Consider the following 19148-nt stretch of genomic DNA (forward strand, 5'->3'; position numbering starts at 1 on the left):
ATCAACAATCTGGGACAAGGGACAATCGTTTAACCTTGTTTGTCTTCTTTACTACTTTTCAGTGGTCTGGCGGGCGGGCGGTGTGGCGGTTTCCCCCTGCGGTGCCCTTTCAAAGGCGGCGGTGCCTTTTAAAAAGACACCACAATGGGAACACCTCACTAGGTTCTTTCTCGGCATAGACTTGAAAGTCAATGCCATGCAGGAACCTATGTGCATGCACACAGGGGGCACATGTTATGCCCCCCTGTGTGCATGTACTTGAGGTTGAGGCACAGGGGGGGCCTTTGTTTCCTCTCTGCCAGGCTTTTCATAGCGGTGGAACCGCCATGAAAAGCCTGGCGGAGAGGAAACTTGTAATATGCTTGGCATGACCGTCACGGTCCCGCCAAACATATTGCGGCCTCTGACCGCCACTCCTGCAACAGGGATTGGCGGTTTTCTGGTGGAGCCGGCGGTCTGACTGCCCGAGTCGTAATCGGGCAGTAGGCCGTCTAGTGCGGCGGTGGCTGGATCCGCCACTGCCGTGCCACAACGAGTCTGGCGGTCCTCGTACCACCAGACTCATAATAGGGCCCTTAGTGTTAATATTTGAAGTTGTAGTTCAGGGATCGTGCGGTGGAAACAGAGCTCTGCATTGGCACAAGTCTGAGCTCAAAAGTCGCTGTTTCCTTTGAGAAGAAGACGGTGTGATGCAGGGAAGCTGAGGGAGAGAGTTTGTAGTGAGCTTGAAGAGGAGTCTTGAAAAGTCCAGAAGGCAGATTGGGCAAATAACTTAAGACCTTATTTGAGTTGGCTACTAACTCGTGGATGAAATGGTCAGTCCTTCTTCTCTTATTAAGACTGCCAAAAGTAACGCTGGCTCCTTCCTGCAGCCACTGCGTGGCATAACCCTTCTGAATATCACATGTAAGGAGCGTCCCTCTGTAGGGGCAGTAAATGAAGGGAAAAGCCAAGCAGCATAAAAAGACTCCAGCTAGGCAAGAGAATCCAAGGAGAAAACAGTGGAGTAGCCTGGCTCCTACAAACCCCGGACTGGAGTTGATGAAAACTGGATTCAGCTGGAGCAGGATGCCAAAGAAACTCCCTAACGAGAACTAGGGTCCTGTGGACAGGAGAAATAGGAAACAAGGCACAAAAGTAATCAGAAATGGGAAATCATTATCAAAGTTTCCAGAGTATTTGTGATGTATGGTTCTGATTTTCCTGCTTCTTAAATAGGGAGAAACAGGAAATGAAGACAGTTAAGAAGCAGGAAGTGATCCGCCATGATGGATTGGAGTACTCATGTACCAGGTATTAGCCGATGAGGCCAAATTGGATTGGAAAAGACACATTGTGACATTTCTTGATTCATAGACAGCACAAACAGAGAATGAAACCATATTGTGTACAAGCATGGACCCAGAATCCCCAAAAGAAGTTTCCAAGGTGAGGTTGTGAATGGATAGAATTGATTTGCCCTCACACGGCCTTTTAACAGAACATGGGGGCATATCATCAAGGACCAGCGATAATTATCGCTAAGCGCACTTAGCACTAGGATAATTATCGCTGGCTAACGTGGATTTTTATCGCTGAGATAGCGTGCTATTAGCAACGCTTATCTCAAAAGCGATGAAAATCCTAGCGCTAACTGCCAAACGTGAGATTATCGCTGGAAATCCAGCGATAATCTCACAAAGTTTGGCATTAGCTTGATGATAGGGCAAGGCATACTTAGCCATGATATCCAGCTTCCATAGGATATCATGGCTAAGTCAGTCTTGAAGCAGGCGTAAGGAAAGTAGCGATAACAGGGGTTATCGCTACTTTTCTTGCTGTTATGCTTCATAGCGTGGGGCTTGATGGTAGGAGATATGTCGCTTAGCGACATTTCTCCAGTCATGTCAGGGCAGGAACGCCCACTTTGCATCTTATTAGAGATGCAAAGCTGGCCGTTCAGATTTCAGGCGCTAATGCAAGGTTTCACGCGATAGCGTGACCTTGCTGATTAGGCGATAAAATTATCGCCGCTTTTTGCCCAAAAACGGCCGCAAAAGCGGCGATAATTTTTTATCGCCTCGTTGATGATATGCCCCATGGTGAGTGAGAAGGGCCCACACAATTCACAACCTTTCCCCAGCGTTAGTATGCAGAAAGAAAAGTAGGCACCCAACTCAACTGTTGCTGCGCAGTCCATAGAACCAGACGAAAGACCAACCCCTGAGATGGCCTTTCCCTCCCCAACAGGAATGCAACACCCTCAGACTGATGCTCCTGTGATCCAGAGGCCGGCCTGCAGCCCCACCTACTGAGTGGCGCAACACCGGCTGATTGAGGCGATGGTCTGACAGTTAGGAATTACATTTGGCTGATCACTGCTGTGTTGGATAAATGCATAGTGGGCTTCGATTATTCCTGGAAGCGGGTGAGATGCTCCTGGTGCTTGGAGCACATATTTGAAAAGATTGGGTGGCTTCCGTTCCACCCAGAAATCCAAGATCTGTCCCGGAAAACCTTCCAAAAATGATGGAAAAGCAAACTGCCCCCTGGCGATCACCCTCAGTAGGTTTGGAGTTCAGAAAGAGTCAATAGTGTATAGCTAACGCAGAACGATCACCTGTGCATCTTGAGGTTAGTTAACACTATTGGGATCAACATCTTCACTTCTGCCGATGACTCCTAATCTTTATGGAAGGTCCCGCCTTCCTCCCTAGAGCAGCGCACAGATATTTTTAGGTCTTGCCTGACCCAGCGCATGCTTTGATGTTTGATCGTGATGGCGATCACTTTCACTTTCGCGGCCGCATGGCCGCTTTGCATAGGCAATAGGTCTCGCTTTTGGGACCTTATAAGTATTTAGTTATGCAACTGTTGCTTGGCTAAACACTTATAAGGACCCAAATGCGAGACCTATTGGCTATGCCAATGCTTGTTTATCTTGCCGCTGTGTGATGGATCGGTTCAAACTGTCAAAAAAGTAGCTTTGCTAAGGCAGATTGTGATGGTGGTGGTGGTGGTGGCGGTGGGCGGTGGCGGTGTGTGTATGTGGATGTCAGTGTATTTTCTGTGTGATTGTATGTTGACCTTAGAGCATGGGAGCTCATACGTTTCTGCATGTAGGCCTAGTGTACGTCTGTTGGTCTCTGTGCAGGGATGCCGGTCTATGGGCTGCATGTATATTATTAGCATGTCTGTATGCTTGCTTAGATACGTGCTGCCCTGTGTGCACAGGTGTGTGCATGTATGTTGCTATCTATGTCCCCCAATGGATGTATGTTTGTTATCTGTGCATTGTGTGTCTGTTGTGTAAATTATTTGGTGTTGCAGTGTGTGCTTGACGTGGGTATAGTTGTTGGTCTTTGTGCGCACGAGCACCTGTATATGTGTTGGCTGTGTGCCTGTGTGTAAGTTAGTCTGTGCTCCCAATGGCCTATGTTGCTGTGTGCACAGCTGTTGGTGTGTGACATGCTCCTCGGTGCCGGTGTTGTCTAAGGACATGCCGTGCTTGTATTGATATGGCAGTCTGTGTAGTGCTGTCTGTATGCGTGTTGTCCAGTGTGTGTGGAACTTTTGGATGTATCGTTCTGGTCCTCTGTGTGGCATAATTAATACTGTGCGGGTTATATACAAAGGACAGTATCATCAGCTGCACCAGGGCTAATTCACACATGCGGTATCATTTGTGCTCTGTGCTTTCAGCCCAATTACCTAAGGTAAGCGAGTTTTACCTCAAGTGGCCACTAGATGTCTCTCCTTTACAAGCAATGTTTATACCGTAGACTTTAGAGCGTCGCGGGGAGTTTGAGCTGCTCGCACAATTCAGCAAGTTCGGCCTGTTTATTATTCGACTTTGAGGCGAGGCTTATTCACAAACAGCTGCGCAGAAGCATTTCTTACTAACATCAATACAATGGAACAGCGCGCCCTTCTACTTTAAAGACGTCATCCATTGAGAAGAAAAACAAGTCCCCTCCCCTCCCCTCAGTCCTGCGTCACTAACACTCGCCACCAATAAGCACTACAGAATGCGGGCTTGTTTGATGACGACAGCTTGGGTTGTGAGATCTGTTGTGACGTCATCAAATGGATGACACCTTTAAATCCGAATGTGTAATTGTGATGAGCGCGTAACAGAGAGTTCATCAAAAAGCAATCTTTTGTTGAGGTTCGAGCATGTGCCTCGCCTTGATCTTGAGAACCAGACTGTGTGTACTTTATCTGGTGTGTGTACACACTATACCGCAGAGCCCCTAGGCGGACTGGACTACAGGCAGGGCCGGAGCTACATAATCACCACTCTGGTCACCTGCCTTATGTCACTACCACAAATGGCCACAGGAGGGCCCTCAATTGCAGCAAGCAACCCCAAGAATTTCCTTTTGCTAGGACAAGTGGAGCAACCGAACACCAAAATGCATGTGAATTGGAGGGCCTAAAAATCCTTGCACCAGAGCCGCTTATAGGGAAAGAAGGCGAGTTCCTGACAGTTCCCCCTCATCTCCATCAGGCGATAAATAAAGAGCTAAGAGACCCATGCCAACCCAAAGCCAGATCCATTGATCCTGTGATGAGGCACTCAGAATAGGAAGGTTCTAGTCTTCATGGAAGGACAGAAGGGTGGTAGAAAATACATATTTGTAGCATGGGGTTGACTCCTCACAGTTCTACGGGCCTGTAGGAGGCTGTGGCCTGTCAGGCAATACCACAGTCACAGCCGAAACCAGTCGGACTCTCCGTAGCACGTATTGTTAAACAGCCCTTCCAGCAGAAAGAAAGAACAACAGTTTTAATTATTGACTCCAACAACTGCCATTAGCACCCATGACCATTTGCTAGCCAGTCAACCAGAATGCTCCCTTTGCAGACTATATTTAACTTGCATGCCTAGAAAGGAAGCATTCTGTGTCTGACAGTGCCCAGCCCCCACCCCCTGTGCAGTGGGCAAATATGGAGCACTGTAGGAACACGGGCAGCCTCTTACCTGAATGTTTGGATGAAAACACATCTCTCGTCCCCCATAGCACCCCCTCAGCCTCTTCCCTAAATGTTTGGATGAAAACACAACTCCATTCCCTCACAGCGCCCCCTCAGCCTCTTTTCAAGAACTGCCAGTTCACAGAAGGCTCCCTGCTTTTGCTGAGTGGAAGCCCAATCTGCCTTAGAAAAGTATGGCAACATCAATAAAGCTTTTTCAGTTTTCTTTGGCTGATTGGGCTTCTCTCAGCAAAGGCAAGTGGAAGAGCCCGGACAGCCATTTGTGAACCGCGGGAGGTGAGGAAAGACGGTGCACCATGAGGGAATGGAGCTGTGTTTTTTCATCTAAACAGTCAGCTGAAAAGTTGCTCCTACTCACAGAGTGTTCCATATTTTCCTTCATATTTTGGGTGACTGTGTGATAACGGCATTATTGACCTTACCTGTGGGCAGCAAAATCTGACAATTGGCTGATCCTTTTGTTCTCCCTTCCCTTCAGCTTGGCCCCATAACTACGTGCAGGGTAATTAACAGCCGTTATTGCCTGCAGGTGTGGACAATATCGCTTAAATACTAGAGGGCAGATCTACAAGGAAGTGCCGCAGCGCGGCAACGCAAGCCCTTTGCCTGCGCCTCGCTGCAGCACTTCTGAAGCACAGGAATGTGACATATTTACAATAATATGTCGCATTCCTGTGCTCTCCCCTGCGCTGGCACACAAACTGCAGCCATGCGCCGGCGCAGGCACCCTTGCACCATGGTGCCAGGATGCCTGCTTCGTGGGGAGATTGTTTTTGTGCAGGAAGGGGTACCTTCCTGCACAAAAATATTCACTACAGGCATTTTCCTCTTCCAATGTGTGCTGTAGAATTCAGCACACTTCGGAAGAGGAAAAAACGAGGAGAAATGAAAACATTTCTCCTTGTTGCGCCTCGCTACGCCGTCCCTTCCACGCAAAGTGCTGCGTGTGAAGGGGCCATATTTACAAGGAGAGGAAAAGTCACGCAGGGTGGCTTTTCCTCTCCTTGTAAATATGAGAAGTGAAATGCGCCTCCAGTACATCACAAAAAGTGACGTACTGGTGGCGCGGGGGGTTGCAAATCTACCCCTAGGAATTTTAGAATGTCCCTTTGTTCGATGATGTCTGTTTGGGTTTTAAGGCAGATTGTGAAATTGTTTATGCTTCTGCTTGTACCCACAGAGTGCAGCTGCCACCACCAGGGTTCCGCATCAAAGTTCTGCAACCCTTCTACCGGCCAGTGTCCATGCCAACATAGCGCCACCGGCCGCCAGTGCGACCAGTGCCTGCCGGGGCAATGGGGCTTCCCTCACTGCAGACCATGCCAGTGCAACGGGCACTCCGAGGAGTGCGAGCGGAGGACTGGTGCCTGCATTACCTGTCGAGACTTCACGACGGGCCGCCACTGCGATAAGTGAGTGTTGTGTCCACTGAAAACAAGTGCTGTGGGTTAATGCATGTAAGATGCAGGTGGAATGGTCAAATCCCCGCAGGGTCTAAACAACGCTTCTCCTTCTCAGGTCGGTGAGAGAAGTATTATGGTGTGCTCTAAGAGCACGTCATAACTAGACAAGACAATGCAGTGTGATGCGCGCACTCTGTCAGTGGTGCGTGTATTGTGGGGGGGTGGGCACAATTAGGGCTCGATTCACAAGCTGTGCTTTTTAGTACTTAAAATAGTACTGCAGTCATTCGACTTACTACAAATTGTAGTTCGCAAACCTGTGAGTTTAAATCGCCGCCTCCCCCTCTTTTATCTTTTCTATTGGGAGATCCTCACATATGTAAGTGTAGTACTTAGTAGTAAATGTGAGGGGGACCAGGGGAGTGGCTGGAAAAAGAGGCAGACTTTGTACTGAATGGGTGGGGCTTAGGCAGGAGTACGGAGGGGTTTTGGGAGGATAAGTAGGGTAACCAGAAGTCCCGGATTTCCCTGGACAGTCCTGGTTTTCCGAGTACTGTCCTGGTGTCCCGACGGTTTTCTTAATTTTAAATGTATGACCCAGTTTATGGGACAAGGTCAAGTCAACCTGTAAAGGAGAAGTGAAAGGTGTGCGCTTGTTAAGTAATTTGTCTGTTTCAACAAGCGCAGGAGGAGATAGGGTGCAAACATGCTGCAGCAGAGGGGAGACAGAGTGCGGACAAAGGTGATGCCATAGCTAATGTTATGTAGGAATAGCTTGTAAATGTGGGGCCATTTTATGTTTATTATGTACACACACGCACGCACCTCAAACCCACACATTCCCCCTTTACCAACCCCCCCACCCCCCTGCAGAATTCAGGACAGGCCAGTGATAAGCAACGCTAAAGTCTTTAGTCCTGCTTTTATGTCTGGCCTGTTCCGGTTTTTGCTTCTCAAAATCTGGTCAGGGAAGGGTTTAAGGAGGAACTCGCACCCACCACTAAATGAGTAAGCCCATTGCTATTCCCAAACTGCACTTCTAAAGTTACTACAGCTAACAATGATGCAAAACAGGGGTAAATGTACTCCAGCTCTGAGCTTGAGTAAATATAGCACCACACATGGCCAACCACTGGTACTGCAACACCCTCTCCGTAGAACATAATGGAGATGGGGGCTTACAGGAAATAAAGTCAAATGATATTAAAATATTTAAGCTAGTTAAAAATATAAATGAATGTAATTTAAAGTTAAAAAAGTAGATAACAATAAAACATTTTTAACGTGTCATTTTAAGATATTTTAATAACCTTTTTTTAAATATAAAATGTAATGCAAACTTAATTTGAATAAAGTATTTCACTTTTAATATTTTTGAATTCATAATTATATATATATATATATATATATACAATAGTACTGAGAAGTTGCAAACATCAAACAATCCGATTTCTTGTGATGATCTGTTATATCTTTCTTTTTTTATATTCTTTCGATGAGTCATTTAATACAGCACTACAGCCAACACGTGTTTTACGCAGACTTGCGCTTCTTCGGGGCTTTGTGGTTTTGTGTTCGTAGTCTACTGCAAAATATCCTTCAATTGTCTCTAATCTTCAATTGACTGAGTCTACTATATTGTCAACCTAATATGAAGGGGCTGATTATTCAACCCCGGACGTGAAGGCAGTCGAGTTGCGAGCTAACTGCGTGTCTCTTATCAAGGGGAAGATTGAGAGAGAGAGAGAGAGAGAGAGAGAGAGAGAGAGAGAGAGAGAGACAGAGAGAGAGACAGAGGGAGAGGGAGAGGGAGAGGGAGAGGGAGATTACATTAATGTTTAACATAAAATATTTGTACTAATTATTTTTCAAGATTTATAAACATTTTTACTTTTTCTTATACTTTACCATATGGAGATCACCACCAAGATAAAGGAGGTCACAGATGCATCAGGGTCTGAAATAAAATTAGTGATAATAAATAGTATCATAGATGGCTTCATGTTTGTGACTTGAGCAGTTGTGTTTCGCTCTATCTGCATAAACTCTGGGCTGCTGCAGGCCATGCAGTTGCCCAGGCACCATGAACCCCGTTGGTGACCCAGTAGTACACTGCTCTCCTGCCAAGTTTGCTGAGCGGTTGGCACAAGTGAAGAAGGACTGCCACCACTCAAACTGCCTCCTGACCAACCCTGTCTGACTTTTCCTTCCTCCAGGTGCTTGGATGGTTACTACGGTGACCCAGTGTTGGGCTCTGGCCAGCAGTGTCGCCCGTGCCCATGCCCTGGGTATCCCGGAAGCAGGAATTATCATGGCAGCTCCTGCCATGCCAATAAGCACACCAATCAGATCATGTGCACCTGCGCGCCAGGCTATTCAGGTAAGAGACAGAGGCGAAAGGTGCTGGGAGGGAGGGAGGAAAAAGAAAGAGAGAGGCAGACAGAAGTACACAGAGAGAAAGAGAGTACCAACAAGAAAGATACAGGGACAGAGAGAGTAACAGAAAGAGTGAAGGAGAAATAGGGAGAATGACAGAGAGAAATAGATGGAGAAAGAGAGAGAGGGTGGAAGAGAGAAACAGACAAAGAAAGCTGGCAACGGATGGACAGCCAGACATGGAGAGACATGAATAGAGAGGGAGAGAGACATGGAGAAAGAGAGAAATATAGAGAGTAAGAGAGAGGATGGAAGAGACACAAAAAATGCAGAAAGAAAGCAAGAGACAGTTTGAGAGAGAGTGAGTGAGAGAGAGAGAGAGAGAGAGAGAGAGAGAGAGAGAGAGAGAAAGAAGGAGGTAGAAACACCTGTCAAGCGACTTTTATTTACATAAATACATAATAAGTTGGTGTTTAATAAACACTAATTTGTCCTATGGCCCCATCAGATATGAAGCAAACATAATGCCAATAACAGGTTCAGAGAAGAAAGACTGAAGGCCAAGAACTGTGCGCTTTAACTCAAGAAGCGGAGAGACTGGGGTAGTTGAGACCCATGTTCGAGTGCTAAAGCAGCGTAGGTCTCCTTTGTGCCTGATTTAGCTCCAGTGTCCGGTTATAACTGGTGGTGCTTGTCTATGAAAACAGGGTAGTAATAATGTATGCAAAACATGCATGAGTTATTCACCATTTTTACCCATCCGGAAACTGGATGCAAACAATAGGGCGCAGCACACACAAATACTGCAGCGGGGTTTGTGTCCATAAGTCATGGCTGCATCAAGATCACCTTGTAGTAATTGACATGCAATGTGGCGGCATAAGAACGGAAGTTACATTACAGTTCATGCAGTGGCTTTGTTTTACAGAATGTTGTTCTGGTTCTTGTATGCAAGACTCTCAGTGCCAATATTGCCACCTGTTAGAGCATCCTTGGGTCAGGCCTTCATCCCGGGGTCAATCTACATCCTGGGTCAGGCATTCATCCCCGGGTGAGGCCATCATCCTTGGGTCATGCCTTCATCCATGGGTCACGCCTTCATTCCTGGGTCAGGCATTCATACTGGGTCAGGCATTCAGCCCTGGGTCAGGCCTTCAGCTCTGGGTGAGGCCTTCCTCACTGGGTTCGGCATTCATACCTGGGTCAAGCCTTCATCCCTGGGTCAAGCCTTCATCGCTGAGTCAAACTTTCACCCCTGGGTCTAGCATTTATCCCTGGGTGAAGCCTTCATCCCTATGTCAGGCATTCATCCATGGGTCAGAACTTAATCCCTGGGTCAGGCCTTCTTCCCTGGGTCAGGCCTTCATCCCTGGGTCAGGCCTTCATCACAAGGTCAGGCTTTCATCCCTGGGTCAGGAATTCATCCCTTGGTCAAGCCTTCATCCCAAGGTCATGCCTTTATCCCTGGGTCAGGCCTTCATCCCTGGGTCAGGCCTTCATCCCTAGGTCAGGCATACATCCCTAGGTCAGGCATACATCCCTAGGTCAGGCATTCATCCCTGGGTCAGGCCTTCATCCCTAGGTCAGGCCTTCATCCCTAGGTCAGGCATTCATCCCTGGGTCAAGCCTTCATCTTTGTGTCATGCCTTCATCCCTGTGTCAGGTGTTCATCCCTTGGTCAGGCATTCATCCTTGTGTCAAGTCTTCATCCCAGGGTTATGCCTTCATCCCTAGGTCATGCCTTCATCCCTAGGTCATGCCTTCATCCCTGGGTCAGAGATTCATCCCTGGGTTCAGGTCTTCATCCTGGGTTCAGGCCTTCATCCCTGGGTCCAGGCCTTCATCCCTGGGTCCAGGCCTTCATCCCTGGGTCCAGGCCTTCATCCCTGGGTCAGGCCTTCATCCCTGGGTCAGGCCTTCATCCTTGGGTCAGGCATTCATCCCTGGTCAGGCCTTCATCCCTGGGTCAGGCCTTCATCCCTTGGTCAGGCCTTCATCCCTGGGTCAGGCCTTCATCCCTGTGTCAGGCATTTATCCCTTGGTCAGGCCTTCATACCTGGGTCAGGCATTCATCCCTTGGTCAGGCCTTCATCCCTGGGTCAGACTTTCATCCCTGGGTCAGGCATTCATCACTGGGTCAGGCATTCATCACTGGGTCAACCCTTCCTCCTGGAGGTCAGACCTTCATCCCTGGGTCACATGCCCTTTCCTCCTTCCTATAGGTACGCGTTGTGACAGGTGTGCTCCCGGGTACTTTGGAACCCCAGACCTGGATGGTGGTGAATGTCGCCCGTGCCAGTGTAACAATAATATCGACCCCAGTGACCCCGAGTCCTGTGATCCCCAGAGCGGCCAGTGTTTGAGGTGCCTCTACCACACCGATGGACCGAACTGCGGCGAGTGCAAGCCGGGCTTCTATGGAAATGCCTTACAGCGTAACTGTCGACGTAAGTGAACTTTGTTTAAACATTTTTTATAAAAGCTTTGAAAGATAAATGATGGGGCATAAGCCTGAAATGAGGGGAGTTCCCTCCTTTATCGCATGTTTACTTATTTGCTTATGTCCTGTGTTAGGCAAGATCTGCTGCTCCTCTCATCTACTGCACTGGCAGACTAACAGGCTGTCTCGTGCCACGCACAACCTTTGCACAATGCGGCAAAGCTGTATGCATGATGTCTAGCATAGGTGTTGTAGTGGAAGGGTAGTATTCCAGCATAACATCCTCTGCCAATTTAGTTTAGTTAACATTCCACTTATTCGATGTGTGCTGTACAGTGCATCAGACTTGCAAGTTGTTGAATGTTTGTAGAATGTAAAACATTTCTCTAACTTTGTGCCTGCCTATGTTTTTATGCAAAGCTTAGTCGATCGGATTTTGGATAAAAAATGATGAGTGCTTGCACTGATCGGCAATAATACTATCCATGCAGCACCCCTTTGCAGAAAGTGGAACAAAGCAGCACAAAGTGCAGTTTACTCCAAGAAAAAGGACCCCTTTCACTGCAATAAAGTTTTTGTGCTGTAAAGAAAATACACTTCCACATTTTGTGTCGCTATGTGCCACTTTGCCTGACTTTGCACTAGCAGAAAGGCTTAGTAAATATGACCCAAAGTGCTTCATATGACATATGCAGAGAGATGCACTAATCTTCTGTCATCACGGATGCAGTTTTTGTACAGCATCGACGATCCGCTGCATCAGTGTTTTTGCGCCCCAACGCATGTACTAATCTGTCACAGCGCTAAAGTGGCTTCAAGTAGATGAATATTAATGAAGCGCTCTGTTTGCTAATCCCTCTGAATGCCCGCAGTTGAGGGCAGTACTGGACTCCTCAGCATGAGAGGTTTAATCTTGACTGAGGCTGTGATTAGAAGGGAGGTGAGGTATAACTTAAGGAGGGTGATGCTCCTCCCCAACCTCAAACTTTGGAGCTGTTGAAAGAAGACTGGCCTTTGAGGAGATATGCAAGACCCTGCTTGAACTCAATGTTCAGTCCACGGTCCAGGAAGTGTGCTTTACTCAGCTGTTTGAATCAATAAAAGGTTAGTTGACATAGTCAGACAAGCTGAGGATGGGGCTGTCGGCCGGTTCCAGAGACCGCGTTCAGGGGAGGATACAGAGCATTATTAGCAGGGACTACAACACTCGCACATTATAAATCTTCACCACCCAGCCCTCAGCATCTGGTTTAAATGGCTAAAGGGATAGATACGGACAGGTAATGTAGTTATTACTGATATCTCGGCATACTCCTCTAGCTAATTCTCTTATTACAAGTGTGAAGAAAGTGGTTAATTATATGGCAAGAGGTGTGGCGCAGCAGCCAGGGCGGCTGACTCCGAAACCCAGGAGCTCACGGTTCGATCCCCGGCGCTGGCGGCAGATTAGCCCAGCACCATGTGACTCTGGGCAATACCTTGCTTAATCTTCCCGACGGCCCCCAGCGCCTAGAGATCCTTACGGGTGATTGTTCGCGCTTTACAAATGTGGATTATTATAATGTTGTGCGGCCTCACTGTGTAATAAAGTTACAATTTTGTATCAGGTCCAGTCAGGTTCATTTGCAAAACCGTAGCTCAGTCCTGGGTCGCTTTGGCTCAGAGCTGTCAGGCGTTATCAATGGAACAAGCACAAAGGAGGTGAATAAGAAGAAAACGTAACACAATAAAATTCCAACACCAATTTATAAAAATAGTTAGATTTCTTATCGTTAAATAGACACCTCAGCGACGAAAATCCACCAGAGGTTCCAGAGATATGAATTTTTAAAGGATCAATAAATCACAGATTTTCGCTCTAGAAAGAGCCAGTCACGGGAACCAATAAGGTCCAACAGAACAGTTATCTCGCACGTAAAGTAGTCTCCAGTGCCAGGGTCTATGGACAAACCAGCATAGGAATCAATGGTGTGGTCCTGATGCAAGGGATGCTGAAGATGCTCAAGGATGCTGAGCCAGTGTCGAGGTCCTTCCTGTGGCCATCCCATCGGTCCACGAGCCCCTTGGTCTCAAGGGTCAATGTCCCTCAAAGTCTGTGTGAAGGCCAGCCAGTGGTCTATGGTTACAACAAAACCTGCAGTTCCTTTTAACTTGCGGTAACTTTCAGAACGACTCTCCTGGGTCCACCAGCCTCGTGTACAACTTTTGAGGTTTGGGACTTGGTCTCCCAGGCTGTACTTTGGCAGTCAGCAACAATCAGGCTTTCTTGGCTACCAACTCAACATTACGGGCTTCTTCCGCTTTTATGGCCCTGTGGCTGTAACAGGGAGACAGACAACTGACTCTTGGAGTTACCTCCTCTGTCTGGGGCTTGGGCGACTTTTCTTCAAGCAGGAAATAGATAATGGCAACAGCCGAGACAAGATGATAAATGTCACTTTAAATGATTTGGTCGAGATAACAGGAAGAATCGAACACTGGAAGTTCTTATTTGAATTTCAATATTAGAAGCCCTGAAGAAGTGAGACACTCGCAAAACACGTGTTGGCTTGGCTGTTGATTATATGTGTTTACATGGCGAATTCTGGAAAAATATTTAAAGTGAAGAGGCTTTGGAAATGAAGACTTTATATGACTTTTATAGTGGTACGTGTGTCCTTCTCAGAACATTAACCACACACACACACACATATATATACACAGCAGAAATATGTGATATATGCATGCATATTTATGTATGTGTGTGTCTGTAAATCATTTGTAGTTCATGTATGTATGTGTGCATACATATATGCATGTTTGTTTAAAGTACATATACAGGAGTTTAGGGCATTAGGAGTGCAGTAACATATAGGAAAAAGGGATTAAAAGGTAATGGGTTCCCTCTAATTATAGGAAAAATGGAGAAGGGTGTGTTTACACCCCTGAATACAAAGAGTGGTAATAAAAAAAAAACAGAAAGGGGAAGTCGAGGAGGCTGTTTATCCCAAAAGTTAAAAAGGTCAGGGAATTTGAAAAACTAATCACAAAGTTACCTGAGAATGTGCGATGTAAAGGCATTCCCGGTATAGTGACTTCCGATGCAGAGTCCACACTAACGATTCCTGTTGCAATTACCTAGGAAGTAATGACTGACAGCCTCTTAGGCATCTATCACATTAGCCAATCCGCCACCGAAAATTAAAATAAGCAGTATTACTATTGGTGAGCGTTCTGGCGAGCTACCTAATGCAGGTGATGCATCAGGCTTCATGCCCTACAGGTGCACTAGACAAAACCTTTGGCATGTGTTCGGATGTTTGGCCAGGGAGGGACAACTGAGATAAACGGCCGTGCTGTTGAAACTGCATGCCAAAAAAGCATTCGACTCAGCGGAATGGCCACACTTACAGGCGGTCTTGGAATGGATGGACCTGGGCCCCACCTTCCGAGCCTGTGTGAAACTGCTGTACTCCTGTCCCACAGTCCAAGTTTGGGTAAATGGCACATTATCGTAGGAATTTCCCCTGGGGAGGGGTACGAGGCAGGGTGGCCCACTGTCCCCCCAATCCTGTTTGCGATAGCCATGGAGCCGGTGGCCAACTGGATTAGGAGAGATGCTCTGATTAGGGACCTTCTCTGGGATTATGAGTGGGAGGATTTTGTCTCTCTCTATGGGGATGACGTCCTTTTATATCTGGCAGAGCCTGAGAACTCAATTAATAGAATTTTGGAGAGTTTCGCAGCATTCGAGCACTACTCCTGTCTCCGTATGAATTGCTTCAAATCTTGCATATACCCACTAGCGCACTGGAACTGCCCCATACCAAGGGAAACAACAGTGCTCAGATACCTTGGCATCTATTTCACCTGGGAGGGTCACCCTTTCTATGACCATAGTCTGAGCAGGCTTCTATAGGAATTCAAATGGGATGCGATCCACTGGCAACACCTGCCCTTGTCATTGATGGGCAAAGCAGCCCTTTATAAAGTGATTGGCGTACCAAACTACTTGCATGCCTTACAGAACTTCTTGTTTGAGATCCCCGAAGAACAACAATGTTGGGTTTTTACTGCCAGGACATGTATAGTTACTAAAACACATGTCCAGTTTTTTAATATAATGCAGCCTGCCGTTAGGGATCAGTAGACCTGCCTTAGAGGTGACTTAAAGATATTAGAAAGAAAGGGTTGGGCTTTGCCCTTACTTTAAATGGCAAATTCGACTTAGCAGTGTAAAAACTGCTCTGCCAGTCAGCAGTGGCGGGCTGGGCGTCATGCTGTTCTTTGTCACATGCGTGGTGGCACAGTGATTGCTACAGTCCACAAGGGACAGTTTAGCTTACAGGCCCTGGATCAGTGCTTAATTTGAACCGGAGCTTTCCGGTGGTAAATACCGGCACTTAATTTGTTTCCGGTGCTCGGCACCGGCACCTAATTGTCAACTTAGAACTGTCCACCACATGGTGGCGCTGCTCATCTAATTTAGAGATGAGCAGAACAACGGTAGTTTATGAATGCAATGTACATTAGAATTGCTAATCCCTGCCTCCCCAGCCATTCCTTTAGCTTCAGGGACCTGGAATAATCTGAACTTGCAGGCAAGAGAGATGGTTAGTAGCTGTTTTGGCAGCGGTGAGGAAGGCGATGGGTGGTGCAAGCTGCAGTGGCTTCCTGGTCAGAGCCCTGGCATTTAATAATTTACAAAGTAAGCACTGCCCTGGATATCCCTGGCACCATATACTAGGGACTTATAAGTAAGTTACTTATGCCAATTGTGGGTGTGCCAATTACACATATACTTTTTAGAGTCAGAAGACCGGCCCGGAGAACTGTTTGGCCGGACTCAGTGCACCTTCAGAGTCCTAAAACCAGCAGCATCAGTCCAAAAACTTGAGAATGATCATGCAAGAAAGAGGCCTTTCCTTACAACAGGCATAGTCTGACATCAGAACTCAATTGTAATAATATGACTTCACCACTCACTTGTAATAAAATATTACAATCAAAAACTGGTACTGATTAAATGAACTCGCCCAAAGTGGGTGGGCGCCATGTCAGAATCACGTTCAGAATTACAGAGTAGGAAGGCTGTTCAGGCTGGCACCCGCCTGCCTGGCACCACACTTCTCACTTCCTTTCCATCCCCTGCTTGAGGACAGAAAATGACCTGTGGAGCTGCTGACACAAGCAAACAGACCACATGACCTTCCACAGCCACACTCCCCTGCCCTCTCGCGCCGGGACACTCCTTGGAGTAGCCGTGCGCGCTATAAATTTAAATAACATAACGTAACAGTCTACTGCAAATCTGTCCTGGTCACACTGATCTGTCATGAGGACCCCCCCCCCCCCATCCACAGAGGGGGCGAAATGTGCTGCTTATGCCATGGAGCAAGGGCCCCTGGCACCACTGGTATGCCACTCTATCGCGGTCTCAAGATGCCCTCTATTGCTTTGGGCCCATGGTCTGTGAGGTCTGTAGATTATGGATTATCCCCCATATAATGACGAGTAATGTGTCCAAGCCTTTCGAGGTTGCATTGGTTCTGTGTTAAAATATCTACTTAAAAAATGTGAGTTATGAAAATATTGAGTTAAATACATCGACTAGAAAACATGCACTTTGTACTTCAACATTGAAAAGCCAAAAACATCCACTCTGGAACTGAGGTGTATGTCAAAGTATTTACTCACGGTTTGTACTCACTTAAATGATAAAAGTCTTCCCCTGTTTCAAATAAGGCTTAAAATCGTATTTGCCCAAAAATGTCCCTTTTCCCAAAGTATTTCCCACATTATTGGAGCATGTGTTTGTTTGGCCCATGTTCTTTCATATCTGAGTTTTCCTCTGTCTTTAAGTACCTCTTTTGTGTTCACCATGACATGTTTGCCAATAACATTTACAATCTTGTGTTTTATATGACTTCCATCCGATTGACCCTGCCATGACCCCGTGCTAACTGCTGAACTCTCTTTAAAAGTATAAATAAAATCTTTATTTTGTTAAAACTTTATTTGAGTTACACTTAATTTTGGGTACTTTATACTTCTGACTTAGTTATGCAAATGGGAGGACTTAATATTTCTTGATGTTTCTGAGATATAGTTTGATTTGTTTATGGTGGTAGATGTGGGCGGTGCCTGTCAGGGATGCAGATATGTCATTGGTTGCCCCTTAGTGATGGTGACTTCCGTAGCCTGACACCTTGAAGAAGTGAACCCTTCCTACGAATGGGTGCCTCTTACACCAGGGCACACCTGGGCTTCTTATGTAATATCAAATACATCTGACTTTATAAAATGTGGAGAAACAGAGCATGGCCATATCAAATATTTGCATTTTAATGTCCTTTCTTCAGGGTGCACATGCAATGAGCAGGGTACTCTCCCTTCCCACTGCACCACCGATACCTGCTACTGTGACCGGGTGACCGGGCACTGCCCGTGCCGAGCCAACATTGTTGGGAAGAACTGTGACCAGTGTGCCCCCAATTTCTGGAACTTTGGAGCCATTCTTGGGTGTGAGTCATGTTCCTGCAACCCTACGCACTCGCTGCGAAGAGACTGCAACATGGTGAGTGGAGGGGGTACCTTTCATGTGCCATGGCATCTCTTCTAATGCTCCTAAGCATGGCCAAGAGTTGTTGTAGTGAAAAGCCTAGCGCTGTTCTCTACCTTCTTGCCATCTGATGTCGCTGTGGAATGACCTAACATCCATGGTTTATTTTTTCTATTATTTAGCACTATGGCAATGTTCATTCACATATGTATCAGACACTTAAACATGAGGAACTGAGTCTCAAAGTCTTTTACTTTTTTAAAAAAAAGAAGAGGAATGGTGTAAAATTCACATTGAACATCCTTCAATTTTACAGCAAGTTGCCACCGCATGCCTCACCTGCATTCCTGTAGAATGCCACCGCATGCCTCACCTGCATTCCTGTAGAATGCCACCGCATGCCTCACCTGCACTTCCTGTAGAGTGCCACCGCATGACTTACCTGCAATTCCTGTATAATGCCACTGCATGCCCCACTGTACTTCCTATAGAGTTCCACTGCACGTCCCACTGGTATATCTGCTGGGTGCAACAATATTTCTCACTAGTACTTCCTCCAGGGTGCCACCATATTTCTCACTAGTACTTCCTCCAGGGTGCAACTGTATTTCTCACTAGTACTTAATTCAGGGTTCCACCGTATTTCTCACTAGTACTTCATCCAGGGTGCCACCGTATTTCTCACTAGTACTTCATCCAGGGTGCCACCGTATATCTCACTAGTACTTCATCCAGTGTGCCACCATATTTCTCACCAGTACTTCCTCCAGGTTGCCACCGTATTTCTCACTAGTACTTCCTCCAGGGTGCCACCGTATTTCTCACTAGTACTTCATCCAGGGTGCCACGGTATTTCTCACTAGTACTTCCTCCAGGGTGCCACCGTATTTCTCACTACTACTTCCTCCAGGGTACCACCGTATTTCTCACTAGTACTTCACTAGTACTTCATCCAGGGTGCCACCGTATTTCTCACTAGCACTTCATCCAGGGCGCCACCGTATTTCTCACTAGTACTTCCCCTCCAGGGTGCCACAGTATTTCTCACTAGTACTTCATCCAGGGTGCCACCGTGTTTCCCACTAGCTCTTCATCCAGGGTGACACAGTATTTCTCACTAGTACTTCATCCAGGGTGCCACCGTATTTCTCACTAGTACTTCCTCCAGGGGCCACCGTTTTTCTCACTAGTACTTCCTCCAGGGTGCCACCGTATTTCTCACTAGTACTTCCTCCAGGGTGCCACCGTATTTCTCCCCAGTACTTCCTTCAGGGTGCCACTGTTTTTCTCACTACTACTTCCTCCAGGGTGCCACCATATTTCTCACTAGTACTTCCTTCAGGGTGCCACCATATTTCTCACTATTTCTTCCTCCAGGGTGCCACCGTATTTCTCACTAGTACTTCCCCTC

The 19148-nt window shown here is 46.9% G+C and overlaps 1 protein-coding gene across 2 annotated transcripts in view; it reads left to right on the forward strand.

The window, feature by feature from the left end:
- Nucleotides 1–19148, forward strand: part of LOC146797319 (laminin subunit beta-1-like) — a 398209-nt gene that overhangs the window by 305152 nt on the left and 73909 nt on the right. For both annotated transcript variants that reach the window (XM_085624319.1, XM_085624320.1), the window contains exons 21-24: nucleotides 6158–6389; nucleotides 8597–8760; nucleotides 10979–11203; nucleotides 17538–17752. In XM_085624319.1, coding sequence (XP_085480445.1) covers nucleotides 6158–6389; nucleotides 8597–8760; nucleotides 10979–11203; nucleotides 17538–17752 — 836 coding nt within the window. The remainder of the gene's footprint in view (nucleotides 1–6157; nucleotides 6390–8596; nucleotides 8761–10978; nucleotides 11204–17537; nucleotides 17753–19148) is intronic.

This window comes from Triturus cristatus, chromosome 9 (assembly GCF_964204655.1).
Source record: "Triturus cristatus chromosome 9, aTriCri1.1, whole genome shotgun sequence".
Taxonomy (NCBI): Eukaryota; Metazoa; Chordata; class Amphibia; order Caudata; family Salamandridae; genus Triturus; species Triturus cristatus.